We start from the raw sequence: 18,078 nt of genomic DNA, 5'->3' as shown, positions 1-18,078 counted from the left end.
ACCTCAATAACAAAGGCAACACTAGATATGAGAGGGGTATACATAAGACAGGTTCCACCTGCACTCTCTAAGCAGGTTCTAATAACTGTCCCCCAGTCTTCAACACCTGATTCTAATTTTATGGATTTAAATGTGTGTGTGATAAATGTAGAGGTGTACTTACTTTTTCCATGTGACTCTTGTTAATGAAAATTACTATAAAATGTAAATTGTATGTGTCATTTGATAGAGTGTATCACCTTTTGAAGAGGATCAAATGTTTTGAAGAGGATCAAATGTTTGCTTGTCCAAATATGTAAAAAAAAAAAAAAAAAAAAGCCAACAATTTCCGTGGGGTGTACTTATTTTTTCACATGGCTGTAGATCCCGGAGGTTTCAGTGTGATAAAGATACTGAACAATATATGTAGGTGTTTGAGGAACATCATGACAGATCATCAATAAAAATCATGGCAGATGGCGTGTTTTTTAGACGCCATGGCCTTCGTTCCTCAAAGACGTTTCATATATCACACATAAAAGACTTGTACCTTTCCTACAGCAGGAGCTATAAAGAAAGTGCTATAAAGTTGTATTATCTTTTCAATCGGTTAGGATTGACAAAGCATATAGTTTGTTTCTTTTTTTTCCCCCATGCTGTAATTATCTACCATCTTGGTCCATTGTCCGCATGTAATATGGAGGCAGCAAAACATTACACAAAACAAATGTTACATGAAAATACAGTGTAAATGGAAGTAAGATTATCCTATTGACAGCTTGTTCACGCTTTTTTATTTTCATTTTTACTCGGTTTTTCTGGTTATCACTGCAATATTGGAAGCTGCTTTGAAGACCAACAGCAGAGTTAGAGCTAAATAGATGGAGATTTACCGGGGTGGAGAGGTGGCTATGAGGAGTTATAGCAGCCTCATCAGCAGAGGCCATAGAGTGTGGGATCGATACTCTACTAATGCAACGCTTTCATTATTCCTCCTGACCCAGGGACAGACACTAAAAGCAGCCAGGCTAATCCGTTGGCTCCGGGACCCTTAAGGGGATGTCTCAGTCACTTTCCACACTAGATGCCTCAAACTCTCAGGACCTTTACTACCAAGCATTAAGAGGGACACATTAACACATAGCCTTTGAATAGCGCATCCGGCATTTTTATGTGCCTAACAAGAACACAATAAATTGCTCCTCATTACGCAGTAATTAACTCCACCCCTCCCCCCCAGTCAAGGCCCATCCATTCCCTCCTCCTGCTGCGCGCCTCATTAATTTCCTCACCTCCACAGGGGGTAGGGGCACAGCGATAGGATACCATGCTCCATCATTTCCTGCCATACTGTATGTGCCTTCTGCAGATCCAGACCACAAGATGTCTAATAGGACAACACCTGGAAGAGGGCGGGTGTCTTGTGAACTAAGAGGATAAAGTCGAACTTTCAACTGTTTAAAAGGTTGTCGAACTAGTGATGGGTTAAATCCTTGATAATCCCTACAGACCTTCTAAAGTCTCTTGAGGTTTTTAAAGAACTTGCAGTGTTAATTGTTAAAATGAGGTTATGGACACAAAGGAAAATCACCTGTCACAAGACAGAGATGGCCTGGTGATTGAAAGGTATCGCTAATGCAAGCCCACATACCAGCTTCAAAGCACCCGTTAGGGAATATATATTAAGTGTGGATAGCCCAAAGGCACATATCCTAACTTACTAAAAGGAGCGGGTTATCACATTGATTGGGAATGTACCTGACACACACACACACACACACACACACACACACACACACACACACACACACACACACACACCATCTCAGATGGCCCATATACTACAAAAGATAATCTTGGGGAATGCTGTAAATTAATATTGTTCTGGCATTAATACAGTGGAGTAATTCTCTGGTTTTAGTGCTATATGAACAGATATTTGGTTTATTGGAAATTCTCTATAGCACTGTAGAATCAACTCACCATTATACTCTGAAAGATACTAAATACTAGGAACACTACACAATAGCACACACAAGTACCAGTAAAGGTTCATTTAATGAATTTGTTTATTGATACAACACATACATTTTGTGCTTTAAATATGGTAGCATTTCATAACACAAATCATCACTGTGTTCTTGGTGTTACCAACTTTCATTTTCTAAAAACTGGTCGAATATGACCCTTCATAAAAGGAACATTAAAACAAATAGCATTTATCTCATCAAATAACTCTATTGTGCACTTCAAAATATTATAAAACCACAACACCAGTTCAACTACTACTTATGCCGCCACTATGAGTGCATCAACAGCATCGACCAAAATAGGTGTGTAAGTGTAGTATATATTTACTGCAAAAAGCTCATTAGAACCACATGGTCAAATTATGCCAAAACACAGAGTTACACAAAGCATCGGGACTGTATTTCCACATAGGACATGGCTTTGGTAATATTTGGTGAGACACAAATGCTTTAAAAAAATAAAATAAAAAAAAAGCTATAAATGTACAATGTTAATATTTCATTGAGTCTTGCCCCACAGGAGGGCTGTGCATAGCGGGGATAAAATAAATAAATAAATAAATAACTACTAGTGTTGTGCACTTCAGAGGAAAGCCTCTCATTAATGAGGTGAAGAGACAATAAAAAAGCCTAATTATGGTTAAAAAGAAAGAAAGAAAATTATAAACATGACGGCACAATGAATAGAGACTGCTTGTCAATGGCAAAATAAAACACATGATTCTGTATACTAGTATACAATAATGAAATCATTCTACATTTCATTCTTCTTTGCAAACTGTAATGTACTGCAGTACAACACGTCCCAGAGAAGCAGTTAGAGAATACACATTGCTCTGGACATAGACATAATGCAATAAATTTGAGCAGATGATAGGAAAATTCACACCGTATGCAAAACCATTAGAAAATCTAAACAGCCCATGCGTCTCCCAAAGCTATCAGGAAATTTGACAAGGATCCAAAAAGTTTAAGGCATACAGATGTTTTTGGTTTAACCAAGCATCTGTTTGCACAAGCATGACTTGTGTAGAAAAACCACAGTGGGACATAATAAGTTACTTTATGGCACTATAATAAGCTGGGTTTTATAATTACTTAAACAAAAAGCAAATTGGACATGACCTGAGAACTCTTTTGAAACAGTCTAAGCCTGTAATGTAGATCATGCATCAGTGAGGCTATGCAGCATTCACATTAAATCGTTTAAAAAGAGACTACAATACAGATTATTTCTCTTTGGAGTTAAAATGGAATTTAGGAATGATTTCATGCGATATATTGGTTTACACACTAGGCAATGAGATGGATTCTGTATGAGAAACATTCATTTTCTTTGATACATGCTTTTACACATTGGAAAAGAGGTTCAGCTGAGGAAAACTGGCGAACAATAAACATGCCCAGTTATCTTTTTCCTGCAGGGACATGCTAATAGAGTACCATTTTAAAGTTCTGGAATAGTCAAACTGCAGTGAGGCATCAGAAAAACATTATTTCATTCATCTGTATGCCATGCATGCTCTAATGTTACTGGCAAATTTCAATATGTAAACATAGACTAACCGCACCTAATTCAGTTCTAGAGTGTTATTCAGAACAAGCTGTACAAGCAGACTCCTGGGTACCTGAAGTTTTTATTTGTTGGAGAGATTCAAAATGGCTGACTTCAATGTTGGGAACCTGAAGAGTTTCATGACATGATTGGTAGGAATCACACACACTCACACACAGAGTTAAATCCTTAAGAAGCTCCCACTGTTTCATAGAACTGATAATGGTACTCTGATGAGTGGTGAAACATTTTGAAAGTTATACCACAATAACATGTTACCTTGAATTACTAATATGACATGAAAATGATACAAATGATGAGCAAATACACTACATGTCCAAAAGTATGTGGACACCTGGCCACCTCACTATATTCGGTTCTTCCCCAAACTGTTGCTACAAAGTTGGAAGCACACAATTGTCTAGGATGTCTTTGTATGCTGTAGCATTAAGATTTCCCTTCTCTAGGCCTAAGCGGTCCAAAAATGTTCCAGTAGGACAATGCCCCTGTGCACAAAGAAAGTTCCATGAAGACATGGTTTGCCAAGGTTGGTGTGGAAGAACTTGAGTGGTATACACAAAGCCCCCTCATCCCCACTGAACACCTTCAGGATGAATAGGAACACCACCAGGCCTTTTTTCCTCATCTCACTAATGCTCTTGAGGCTGAATAGGAAATTTCTACTGCTGTGTTACAAAACCTTGTGGAAAGATTTCCCAAAAGACTAGAGGAATGGGATGTTCAGTAAGCACATATGGGTATGACGATCAGGTGTCCACATACTTTTGGCCATATAGTGCATGTCTCTGCTAATATCTCTTTTAGGCAGCAGAAGAGAAGGATGAATAAATAACACGCACATATGCGTACATTCTGTCCCCACTGTTTTCCCATTACATGACAAGAGCTCACCTCTGACAGAAACAATCTACTAAGTTTTCTCTGCGCACTCGAGTGAGTGGTCTTCCAAAAAAAGAGAGCAAAGGTTGATGGGCTCTAGAAAAACAAGTGTCCTACAGAAACAACATCTCATGCTGTTTGTGTGAACAAACAACCGTACTCCAACTGAAACAGGATGCATGCTCAAGGATAACATGATGACCATTACACCTCCTCATGACATTCAGAATTTTGATCAAACTGCCATGAGCATGCACAACAGCTTGTGTCAGCATCTCTCGTCCCTTCTTCGACGCATGCCAAAACTTACCATTAGGCAACTCCATAGACATACTGCATTCATAGATGATGTTTATGTAATATTTCAACTGACACTCGCATTATGTGAAATAAGCAGTAATATTGACAATGCTGCATCACCCATTGGCTTCAGAGTAGCCCTCTGTTCTTCAGTTCTACTGCCCAGTTTGGTGGCTTTGCTAGCATGTTAACGGTAGCAAATCTCTGAAATCTCCATGGCTAACTCCAGGCAATCGCTGGTTTCTTGGCAGGCATCAAATAGGTCACAGTCAATGTCGCAGTGACAGTTCCAATCGCTGCTCTGGACTGGTTCTAATGGAGCAAACAAATAGCTGCAGGCTGGGCAGATTTGAGTAGCGGCACGTTTGCATGTGTCAGGCAGCATGAGGCACAGATCATAGAACTGACAGAAGAGGCAGTTGAGTATGATCCCCGCACAGGCATCTGATCAGCAGAGAAGAAGTAATCAAGGTAGTATCAGGCAATAAGCAAGGAAGTCATTCCTTATTCATAGCTATCACAGAGCGGAAAACATAAGCTGTCTCAAGGCATCTTAATGGAGTGTACTAACGGTTGTCTTGCAGTTTATCAGTTTAGTCAGCAAGATTTTTTTTATAGCCGGCTCATATATACTAATTGCATATACTGTGATCATAAGCAGGTGGTAGCTACACTGAAGTAGCTATTTGAAGGAAAATGTGCATATATAAGAAACCAAAAGTATTTGGCCTGTCAGAAAGGCTAGCCTATGTGTGACATGGCTTGTTTTGAATTGTGTTTTAAATTATTCTGCACTCCGTATGACACCCATTTATCTATCTGATCCATCAATATATATATATATACACACATATGCAGAAGATTATTACAGGCAGTGAAACTATGATGAGCCATGAAATTCATTACTAATGTCATTAAATTGTATAGCTAAAGAAAGTCTTTTAATGACTTATGACAAGAACACCAAGTACGTCATCACACATGTAATAAAATCTAAAAGCTTAAAAGAAACATCTTGGCTTCTAGAGAGACTCTCAAAGTCCCTTAATGGTATCTGTCTGCATCTCTTGTTTATACCATTTAAAAGCACCCTTTTCTCCCATGGCATTTCCTAACACATGCATAATTTAATGAATCACATTTTCCTCCCTAAGAGAGAGGGAACTCAGGGAGTCGTTTGAAGGCCTAATCAATTACCATCCATCTTTATTGGTGATAGTTTCTTTCTTTTAAGTCAAAAGGTCACCTGTACTGTCTTTTTCACACCCGAAGGTCAGACTGAATGAATATATTCAAAATGTAATTATTTGAAGTGCAATTAACGTTGAATTAACATGGATAAATTTGGATTATTAGAAACGTGTAGTATAGGTCAACACTTTTTACTATTCCCACGCAATAAGAGCAACCACGAATGAACCGACATCCCCATTAATACTGAAACTATGATCTGCGGAAACTTGATGCTTAGTGACCTTGAAATTGCAATTGTGTTGAATATATGAATTAGAAACATAACATGACAAGAAAGGGTTAATTATCATAGTTACTCTAGAGCTTTAGAGCTTACTGCTAATTATAAAACCAATAATATGATGTTGGTTGATACTCTGTATATGCCTAATTGATATTCAGATTTTATATTAGCTTAAACAATATGGCACTTTTGCACCCATATTAATAACAGCAAAGGCATTTGATTCACCTTCAGCATCCTGAGTGTCAGGTAAGGAGTTTGTGGAAGAGGAGACAGTGCTACACCTATCCACAGAGGAGAGGGTATAAGACGATCCAGTAGAGGCTGCATCTGCTTTAGTTTCTCCAGGATCAAGCTCAGGTATGGGGCTAAGTTTTTGCAGGGTCCTGCCTGGAGCTGTGTTAGTCACCTTCTTATCTGGAAAATCTGAGGAAACATTGTGTCATGAGTGTAGAACAAACAAGAATTTTTAAATAAGCTGGATAAATAAGCTAACCAAGCTCAAACGGCATAATCCGATAGATTTTCTGTCAAAACATAACGCTGAGATCTTTGCCTTTAAAAAACAAAACAAAACAAAACAAAAATCAGTCACAGACAGTTCTTCACCACACCACAGAGGACAATCTCCCCTGAGTTCTAGATGCTCTCATTTATTATTTCCATTTCCTCTTTGTATAATATATAAAACACATATATTGGAAATAACATCAAGCCTTACTGACAGTTTGTGTGAGGCTTTGGTTCTTGACTGCTATTTCTGTGTATGACCTTGCCTAGTTTCTTGATCTCTCACTTTTTGGATAACCTTTGACACTGATATTCTGTGTACCAATCTCTGTCTATAACCTTGCCACGGAATTGCCCTTTGGATACCGTTGTACAGTGCCTTACCTGTGTACCTGTGTAAGATTTTTGTAATATGGATTGTTTCTGTTAATAAACACCTGCACATGGATCTACAGTATAAATCCTTCTGTAAACACCATGCTAAAGAAGTGTGTTGAAGTACATCCATAGGTACATAGACGGTGGTAGAAGTACACAAGTCCTTCCCGTTAATAAAAAGGAGTTGAGTTACAATATTGAAATACTAGTACCAATCTTATGCTTAACTAAGTAATGTAGTAAGCAGTGTGAATTTACCAACGAATTTACATGTAGCAGACGTTTGAATCGATTTCAAGTCAACTTACTGCCCGACAAACAAATTGTGTCTTAAGTAAATGTTGTGTGGTTTGCCTTGCAGGTGACTCAAACTACAATATAAATACACCCCATTTATGAAGAGAAAGGAAAGTAATAATGTGTTAGTGTTAGATAGGTGTAAGGGACTCAAAACAGGATGCATATCTTTTAAAGAAAGTGAAACTATAGTTCTTAAATTGCATCATCCATCCATCCATTCATCTTCTATACCGCTAATCCTTTTCAGGGTCACGGGGAACCTGGAGCCCATCCCAGGGAGCATGGGGCACAAGGCGGGGTACACCCTGGACAGGGTGCCAATCCATCACAGGGCACAATCACATACAATCACACACCCATTCATACACTACGGACACTTTGGACACGCCAATCAGCCTACCGTGCATGTCTTTGGACTGGGGGAGGAAACCGGAGTACCCGGAGGAAACCCCCGCAGCACCGGCAGAACATGCAAACTCCACACACACATAGTTACGGTGGGAATCAAACCCCCGACCCTGGAGGTGTGAGGCGAACGTGCTAACCACCGCGCGCCCTAAATTGCATCGTATATAATGTAAATTAAAGAAATACAGAAAACCGTTTCGGCCTCAGACAAGTATTTGCCCCCAGCATTTGTCCTCAAGCTTAGATGCTCATAAGCTTGGCCAAATCCATGGCTGAAATATGCTCCCACTCAGCTGCTGGCCTCCGAGCCCAAAACTCCTTCAATAATGAATCTGTTTTCACAGACAGAATGGAAAGCAAACTATTAATGAATTATGGTCCTGACTGAGCATGCCTGTTTATTTTTCTCCCACCTATCCCAAATGAATTATTCAATGGACTTTTTCTCTCTTTTATTTAACATTTAATGTGTTATTAATATTGCAGACGTATTTTTCCTTAAAGATATCTCGCATTGTTAGCGTGTAAGAAAAGTAAAAGTAAGAAAGATGGTTTGAGGTGCACTGCGTGAATTTATTCCCACCTACATGAAACGATTCAGAAAATTAGCTAAAATTTTGGTTGTGTCTAATCATCTTGGCATCATCAAGTGTCTCCGAATAACCAATTGTTTATGGTGATTTATTAGAAAGGTTTAGGAACCTTCTGTTACATTCTGTTACCAAGGCATTTGTTGTGTGTGTTAATAAAATTATACAAAAAAATGACCAAAATAATAAAAGACAAACTATGAAATTTAGTACAATAGAATAATTTCTGAACACGTCATTCACAATGTGTCATCAGCCTTATCTCACACAAAATAAGTAGGATCTCAAATGAGCAAGAATTCAAGAATTCAAACAAAGGAAATTAGACTGGAAAATCAACCTCACAACCTCTCTCTCTCTCTCTCTCTCTCTCACTCTGTGTCTCTCAGCATAAACTTCACTCATAATTTTTTAAATAGGTGTTGTCTTGTGGCAATTTGTCCAAAGTGCTACTGTGAGACCACGTCACAACCTATTCCAAAGAGGCCTCACAAAGCGTGACAATAAGAAAGGCAATCCTGTAGATAACTTCTATTCAGTTGTGTAGTAAAACTGTCCAGTTAGGAACACTTAGACTAAAGAACGACGTGCGATGATCTATCAATTCTAATCTTGAATCTGGGACTCAAGCCTTAGATTAAATAGCTTAATTAAAAACTGACAAAAGCTTTACTCCTTACCATCTTGAACCAAGGTGCTTTTCTCCTCGGCTCGATCCAAGTCACACTGTTCAATCACTTCATCACTTCTGGCAGTTTTTCCAGCCATCTACACCATCATGACAATAAAACACAGATGAGACAGGGCAAAAGGTTGAAACATGACATGAGACAACGCTGGACGCCTGACTTGATTAAATTGCACGATTATAAACGAAGCACAGAGTACAAATAACTGGCAGACAAATCAATAATAGTCTACTGATAACACAAAGGAAATCTGAACATGCATGCTTTGGAAACACTGTGTGAAGGAGTGCCATATAAATGTTATATAATATAACATTAAATAAATATTAATAATAAGTAACAACAGTAACAAATTCTGGGAAGATTTTATATCATATGACATTTTAAACCACATCCAAACTGTCCATATTTGATCAATATGGGGGTAAGAGAGCCCTGGTTAAGCACAGGACTTTATTTATACACAAAACAAAACACTTCATCATGCTGTATTTGCCCAGTAATATTATACCAGTGTATAGCGTATAGACTATATGTATAGTCCCAGTGTATAGTGTATAGTGTACAGACTATATGTATAGTACCATTGTATAGGCTATTATTGTGTATTTGTAGAGTCGAAACTAGAAATATTGTAAAAGGAACCGACAGAAAGTGCTGTAAATGCCCCGAATTTAGGAAAATTCATTAGGACTTACCATTAAGCTACATGGAAGATGAATAAGTCGTCACACTCAGGATAACCGCTTTCACACACTTCATACTGAGCTTATGGTGCGCGCGAGGACATCTCCTCAAGCCATCCACCCATACTTAAGCCGCGATATTACAGCATTAGTGGATAAAAACATATATTTATACATTTGTAAAGCTGCAGAAGGGATAAAGTCATGGAGGACAACAACACAAAATATTCAACTGGTTTATGAAACGATTCGGGCGCTCCTGATCAAATGACTGACGAGCGATTCACGAACGATTCATTCTATTTGATCGACTCCTTTAGAGGAATCAGAAGAATCGATACGCAAGGGCGAATGAATCAAAAGCTTTTTTTCCCCAATATATCTGCGCAACACAGTCTTGATAAAACGCTACAAATGTATAGGAGTAAATACAATAATTAAAAAAAACATAACAGAACAAACAAAGAAGCAAACAAACAAGCAAACAACAGCAACAAAAAACACTGCATAGGTATCAATCAAACTTGTCAGTTGATTGGTATTTTGCTATTTCTACAAGTTTGTTGTTGTTGTTGTTGTTGTGGGGTTTTTTTTGTGTGTATTGGAACTTTGAGTCATTATCTAATCACATATCTGTAAATTTGCCTACTTAATAAAAATCCCCCCAAATCTAGTCTATTAATGATGTTCCACTGTGAAGATTTTTACAGAAAACTTTGTTGGAATATATATTGTTTCATCAAGAAAATGTCATGTAGCATTATGCAAAATAGTGTAATCCCTTTTTAGCATAAATTCTAATGTCACGCTAACAATTGTCAACATTTTGTGAAATTCCCCTGCAAAATGCTTGTATGTAAATTAGGGGTACACTCTAAAAAGTGATTATGGCTTTCTGTAGGTTTTGTTTGTTTGTTTGTTTGTTTGTTTTTTACACACTGATATAATGTTCATGTTACTACAATAAATCACAACCTGCCATAACTTAACTGTTTACTTTTTGTTTAATTTACACATCGTATTTAAGTGGAGATGTCGGATTTAATTTAAAATCATTGATCTGTGCGGGTTTCGTTTCAGTGTAGGAATGAAAATTAATGCAGGTCATCTGGAAATAGAGATATTTGGTTCTGAATATAGAAAAACAACAACATGACTTTGAGGGGAAAATACTGTTTTAACGATACAATGTGTTTCCACTTTAGTTTAATAAGTGGGGTTTATAAGATTTTTGGTATGGAAAAGGAAATTGATGTACTATATCATAATGATATAAATAGAAGACAGATATAGCAGGTAACATGTTTTTCAGGGATGTATGATATGGTGTGATTCTTTAACGTTGCTAAATTTCAGATAATGTGGTTGTCACTACTGGACAGTCAAATCAACATGTTTCTATTAAGTTTAGATAATAAAACATGTTACATGCAGTTTATCTAAGAAATCTGACAAATGATTGACGTGACCCAGTATACAGTGTGTTGAGTTTATCTCAGATGAAGCAGGCTGTGCAACTAAATTACACCAAACCTTCCCTTGTTTAAAAGTACAACTTTTATTTAAAAAAAGAGGCTTTTTAATTACTCTGATATATACTGAGCCATTTAAATCTACTTGACCTTAAGTATTAAAATAGCAGCAAACTGGGCATTTATGTACTGTAAGGCTTTCTGTGTGTTTTGTGGTGCTAAGAGGACAATTTAAATGAGAAGAAATCACAGTGTGGACAATACAGATCGTTAATGGAAAACCTTTTAAATTATTCCCAGAAATCCTCTAGGCTTACTCTAAAGGTCTACAGTATATGTCTAAGATTTTCCTCAGCTACTTAATGGCAAATATAAAAGTATGCATTATATGGGTTGGATACTTATAGGTCCAAATGGGAGGAATCTCAGAGAGTGGTAAGGTCAGCATAGGTAATCTTGTGGGATTTTCAAATAAATATTGAAAATAGACACAAATGTGTTATTGACGGAGCTCTAGGGCCCTTGACCCCTAAGCTGGAAAAGTAGATCAAAAATTACAACTCAATTCAGTTGAATTCAACACAACTTTATTGTCATTATACTTATACTGTGTACAATATACTTATACGTGTACAGTAAAACGAAATGTAATTTAGCTAGCCTCAGGTGGTGTAATCATATAACACATTAGTGCAAAGGACATAGGACATAAGACATTAAGTAAGTAGCATACACAAATAACACAGTAACAGCAACACAGTTTAGGGCAATGTGTTGGTCTAGACTGGAATCTGACTGTCATTCACAGTGTTCAGGTATGTAAATAAATTGATACCAACATCAATATCAGCAATGAAGAGTGTAATGCTAGGAATTACAGAAATGTTATATACCTATCATTATTTTCATATTGTTCCAATGTTCTGAGAGTAAACATTTTCTTCTTAAATGTATCACATTTATTGCAATACTTCAATTAGTAATGTTAATGGTGATGCCATTAGTGTCATGTTGGTAAATTGTCTTACTACTGAGTCGGTAACATCTGTAATTTTAACAGCATGTATACATATCTTGTATACTTTTATAGCTCCTGCCTTTATTAGTGAAGTACAATAAAGTTGCTTAAATCATATGGTGATGAAGGTGATTTTGCTCTTCAAAATAAAATTTTTAAAAAAGCTGAATAAATAAGATATAATAAATTTATAATGAGATTATTTACATATAGAGATTAAGGAGATTATTTTGCAGTTGATTTAAATGATAAATTATGCACACTGTCTATGAACGCAACAATGTAATAAGGTGTTAGATAAGTTCAATGGAGTTATATTTACCTGTTCACTATAGAATGGTACTCACATGAACAGTAACTACATGTAAGGAGTATAAAAACCTCAGGAGCAGTGGTAAATTAATACTAAATTGTATTCAGATTGGTCTCCGTTTACAAGCCTGCCAATGTCCTCTAATTAGCCTGCACATTAGTATTGCATTTTAAAGGATGCCCCACTGTGTTTGCATATGCTTAGAGAACAAGAGGCTGCTTAATTGAAAAATTAAGATGTGTGTGTGTGTGTGTGTGTGTGTGTGTGTGTGTGTGTGTGTGTGTGTGTGTGTGTGTGTGTGTGTGTGTGCGTGTGTGTTTTGGAGCAGGCAACAGATACCTTGTTCAGTGGGAAGTGCTTGGTAAATATGAATGTTAGAGGCATCATAAGAGCATTATGGGGTTTTATTCAATAGACGATCTATTGGATTATGGCTGTTAGGTCAAACCTGGTTTGCTTAGAATTGCATTAGTGGGAAGGTTTTGAGAGCATTTGAGAGCAAGTGTAAGGCCTAAGCTATGAAGGAACACAAAGCTCCATGTAGTCTGTATAAGCAAAGCTTACTGGAAATATTGTTGCTTTACATATTTGCCCATGAACAATAGTTTGTACAAAATTAATAGATTGCATCTATTCATTTGTCTATGCACGTTTTTGCTGATGTTTTGCTGAAAATAATATTTCTGTGTCTGTGACTAATCTATCTATAATATTCTCTGTAATTAGCTTAGACATCCTTTTTCCAACAATTCTAATATATCTAATTCAAAAGAAGTTACGCCTGGAAAACCTGTCGTAAGCCAGCTGGCTCAACGTTATACTTTAAATAAATAAATAAAATAACCATCTATCTGAAAGCATTTCAGATTTTCTTGTAGCCTTCATAATTTCAATTTGTATTCATTACACAAGTGTGTGTCTGGGGAGTGATGGCATACCAATGTACGAAGATCATGTGAACAAATCATACGCTGGTCAGGCTTTAAGTTAAATGACAATTTACTAAATTAACTCAAGTAACTCAAAAATCTATTTTACTCAAAGACTTTTTTTCATGTCACAAAAATAATGGCACCAGCAGAAATTAAATGTGACACCCCCTGTTGCACCGCTCTAACAACATCTGCACAGTCATTTTGATTACTGACTATGACAAACGCAAATAACCACAAACGAGATCAAATTAACTTACCCAACCAAATAGCAAATAGGTGTGAATACCAGATAATTACACTTGGCTCACATAAAAATAAAGCTCTTAATATTCTTACAGTTGCTACTAAAATAAATATGTTACAGTGATTGATAATTGTTTAACTAAATATTTAGCCATTTTGTTTGCTGACAATCTTATTTTCTATAGAGTCAAATTGGGTTTACATGCCTTTTATAAAACTTTTTTTTTTTCTCTTCTGTTCTCTTTCACCCATGAAAGGTAGGGAAAGATGAATAGTGTGACTATCAGTGTCATGTCACGGCAAACTAGCAACTCCATTTCCCAGAATGCACCTCAAACTACAAACATGGGAGACGACAACTACAAATCCCAAAGTAAAACACAGACACATCACCTGCTCCTGAGGACTAAGCAGACACACCTGTTCCCAATCACTCTCGCAATCACCCCACACTATATAAGAGACTGTTCAGTCACTATGTCCTTGTGAAGAAACACGGTCAGTTGCTACAGTCTCTGTTGTTTACCAGGCCTTTCTAGTGTGTTGTCCTGGTTATGATTCTGTTTTGGTCCCTGACCTTGATTTCTGTTGTACCTGCTCTAGGCTGTTTACCTGATCGCCTAACCTCTGCCTGTCTTTGTTGTTGTTTTTGCCTTACCCTCTGCAATATATGCTCTCCAATAAAGCTCTTAACTGTGATTGCATCTGTCCTCAACTCTCGTTACATGACAGTCAGATAGAGGGAGGTGGATGGGAGTGTAAGGTTTTATTAAACAAAACACAACCAAAACAAAGTGGAAACAAGGATAAGTCACAAACAGAACCAAGAGTGAACGTAAGAATAATGTGATAAACCACATACCTGAGACTAGGCAGAGCTGAGTTGAAACAACAAAAGGCTGACAATGAAACACAGACCAGGTGTACAAAATCACATACTCTGAGAGTACCTACTGCATTCGATTCAGTACCGTATTCAGGTATTTCTCACCTACAGTTTTATGAACACTGAATATTCAGACATGCAACTCCTTTGGCGTACAGCTTTTCGCCTACTGTATAGTAGGGTAGTAGGGATATTCAGATGCAGCTAGAGAAACCAGAACTTAGTAATTACAGGCAATGTATCAGTCCCAAAACATTAAAGAGTCACCACCATATTTAACCGTGGGCATGAGGTACTTTTCCATACGGCTACCTCTCTGTGTACCAAAACCACCTCTGGTGTTTATTGCCAAAAAGCTCTATTTTGGTTTCATCTGACCATAGAACCCGATCCCATTTGAAGTTCCAGTAGTGTCTGCACACTGAAGACGCTCGAGTTTGTTTTTGGATGAGAGTAGAGGCTTTTTTCTTGAAACCCTTCCAAACAACTTGTGGTGATGTAGGTGACTTCAGATTGTAGTTTTGGAGACTTTCTGACCCCAAGACACAACTAACTTCTGCAGTTCTCCAGCTGTGATCCTTGGAGATTTTTTCTCCACACGAACCGTCCTCTTCACAGTGTGTTGAGACGATATAGACACATGTCCTCTTCGAGGTTGATTCATAACATTTCCAGTGGACTGGAACTTCTTAATTATTGCCCTGATGGTGGAAATGGGCATTTTCAATGCTTGTGCTATTTTATTATAGACACTTCCCATTTTGTGAAGTTCAACAACCTTTTGCCGCACATCACAGCTATATTCCTTTGTCTTACCCATTGTTATGAATGACTAAGGGAATTTGTCTATTTGTTATATTATATTTATACCCCTGTGAAACAGGAAGTTGGTTGAACAATTTTCTGTTCCTAGTCACCTAGGTGTACTAAAAAATGTATCTATCAATGGGAATATACTTCAAATATATTTTTCTCATATGAACTCATAGGGGTGCCAATAATTGGTGCACACCTATATTTACAAAAATATTTTGGGGATAAACTTGTGTTGTGTGTGCAATTGTTTGATATCCATGAGCGCAGAGTATTTTGGTGATTTGTTTTAACAAAAGATCAAATGGTTAAACAATAAAGACAATATTTCACAGCCTTCTTTGCTCATATTTACCAAGGGTGTCAATATTAGTGGTGGGCAAGAAAGAACGACATATGCACACAAAATTAAACAAAATAGCAATTGATCAAAACTCTTTTTGGAAAATGTACAAAAACCTGGACAAATCAACCGAACAAACAGCTATAAAAAAAATATTTTAAAAAATGGAACAATCTAGAAAAAACACTTCACACAGCTATTTAAACCCACAAATCGTGAACTTTCAGAAATAAAGAGAACACTCCATGAAATGGAAACTGCCATAAAAACCCACCAAAATCCCCTAGATTACAATTTTCAGAGTTACACAAAGAAACACATAAAGACCCTCAAATTGAACAAATCATGTGGACCAGATAACATCAGCAATGAAATTATTAAATATAGCGATGACAAGATGCAAGAAGCTTCAACCACGTTCTAAACACCGGCAGTTTCCCTAAAATCTGGAACCGAGGCCTCATCACACCTGTTCTGAAGAACAGTGACAAATTTGACCCCAGAAACTACAGAAGCATTTGTGTTAGCAGCAGTCTGGGTAAAGTGTTCTGCAGTATTCTTAATACATGCATTCTCACATTCGCTCAAAAACACACACATCACCTCACATTGGGTAACACACAACTCCAACAGAAAACATCATACACTTACCTCGGTGTAACCATCAGCAGCACAGGGAGCTTTAACCTGGCCATACAATCGTTCGCAGATGAAGCACGAGAGAGCCTTCTATGAAATCAAACCCAAATTCCACAAAACACCAACCCCCATTCCAATCTGGGTAAAAACGTACCATTCAGCAATCACACCAATACTCCAATATGGAAGTGAAAAATGGGGCCCATTAATCAAAGACAAAAACTGGGACAACAATCCTACCAAACAATTCAAAATTAAATTCTGTAAAACTCTACAGAAAACTCACCGCAACTCAGCGAACAACGCCTGCAGAACAAAGCTCAAGATTTTAAAATAAAAAAGAGAGCAGCAAAATTCTGGATCCATCTAAACCACTCCCACCCTGAATCCCTACAGTACAGAGCTCTCCTCACTATCCACCTGTCCACAGAAACTCTTACCCTGAGAAAAATAGCAACACAATTCTCCAACCTGAGCCAAAACCCAACAAACACTTGCCCAAACAAACCCGGACTCGCACCCGGACACGCAACCCAGCCCACAACCTCTCACGCACCCGGACTCGCACCCAGGCCCACAACTGGGCACGCACCCAGGCGCACACCCGGATAGACACCCAGGCATGGACTCGGACACGCATCCAGACACATAGTCAAGCACACACCAAAGCACTCCCAAATCCAGACTGAATACATTTGAAACAAATTTTAAAAAACATGTACACTGAAGAGTGGAAAAACTAACTTAAATCCCAAACCAAATTAAACACGTACACAACCCTAAACAGACAAATCCAATTAGCTGAACATCTGAAGAAGAAGAACATGAGAGAAAGCCAAATTCTGACTAAATCTAGAGTGGGTGATCACAATTTAGAAATTGAAAATGGAAGACACACTAAAAATTCAGAGAACAAGGACTCTAATCTAATCCTAACACTGTCTATTATAATAGTTCTTATATGTGTGCATGTATATGTGTGTGTACAGTACATACATACATACATACATGCTTCATGCTTCAGAGAATGTAGCAGAGTCTTACAACAGACCTTCACCTTAAGACATGAAATGAGATGAAATGTGCTTCCATGGCACTTCCTTGATATCACATTTCAAATCTAGATTAATATTAATTATACTGCAATTTGATTCTTCTGTCTCTAAATGATTTATGGGTTAACCCATTTCTTTAGCCTGGAGTAATGAAATAATATGTTATGCGTAATGACAAAATGGACTAATTCATTTGTATAAAACAGGGATAAAAATATCATTCATCAGCAGTTGTGTTACAGCAATGGTTTTCCCTTAGACAATGTGTATAAAACTATTAAAATTATATATATATATATATATATATATATATATATATATATATATATATATATATATATATATATTGTCAGAGAATGATCTTAAAGATCCAGTGAAAGGAAAAAAAGGTGTACCCTGCCCAGTTTAACTTTACCAAGAACCAACCCTGGAGACAGGCCTAGGTGTCATGTCTGAAGCCATCTTTTAGGTAACATGGAGCTATTGCATGGGCTAACAACCTGCAAGTAAGTCTGTAATGACAGAAACCTTTGCAATGGAAACTGACACTGCGGATGTG

At 37.4% G+C, this 18,078-nt stretch overlaps 1 protein-coding gene across 1 annotated transcript; it reads right to left on the bottom strand.

Annotated features, from left to right (window-relative positions):
- Positions 1–325: 325 nt before the first annotated feature.
- mdfic2 (MyoD family inhibitor domain containing 2) lies at positions 326–10,097 on the bottom strand. Its single transcript, XM_017479396.3, has 4 exons — positions 9,815–10,097; positions 9,108–9,195; positions 6,470–6,667; positions 326–5,208 (listed from the first exon to the last, which is right to left on the bottom strand). Exons 1-4 carry the CDS (start codon positions 9,815–9,817, stop codon positions 4,952–4,954), a joined length of 546 nt encoding a protein of 181 aa, XP_017334885.1. The 5' UTR covers positions 9,818–10,097; the 3' UTR covers positions 326–4,951.
- Between the last annotated feature and the right edge of the window lie 7,981 nt (positions 10,098–18,078).

This window comes from Ictalurus punctatus, chromosome 11, assembly GCF_001660625.3.
Source record: "Ictalurus punctatus breed USDA103 chromosome 11, Coco_2.0, whole genome shotgun sequence".
Classification (NCBI taxonomy): Eukaryota; Metazoa; Chordata; class Actinopteri; order Siluriformes; family Ictaluridae; genus Ictalurus; species Ictalurus punctatus.
The sequence above is the reverse complement of the archived record's forward strand: the minus strand, read 5'-3'. Positions and strand labels throughout refer to the sequence as shown.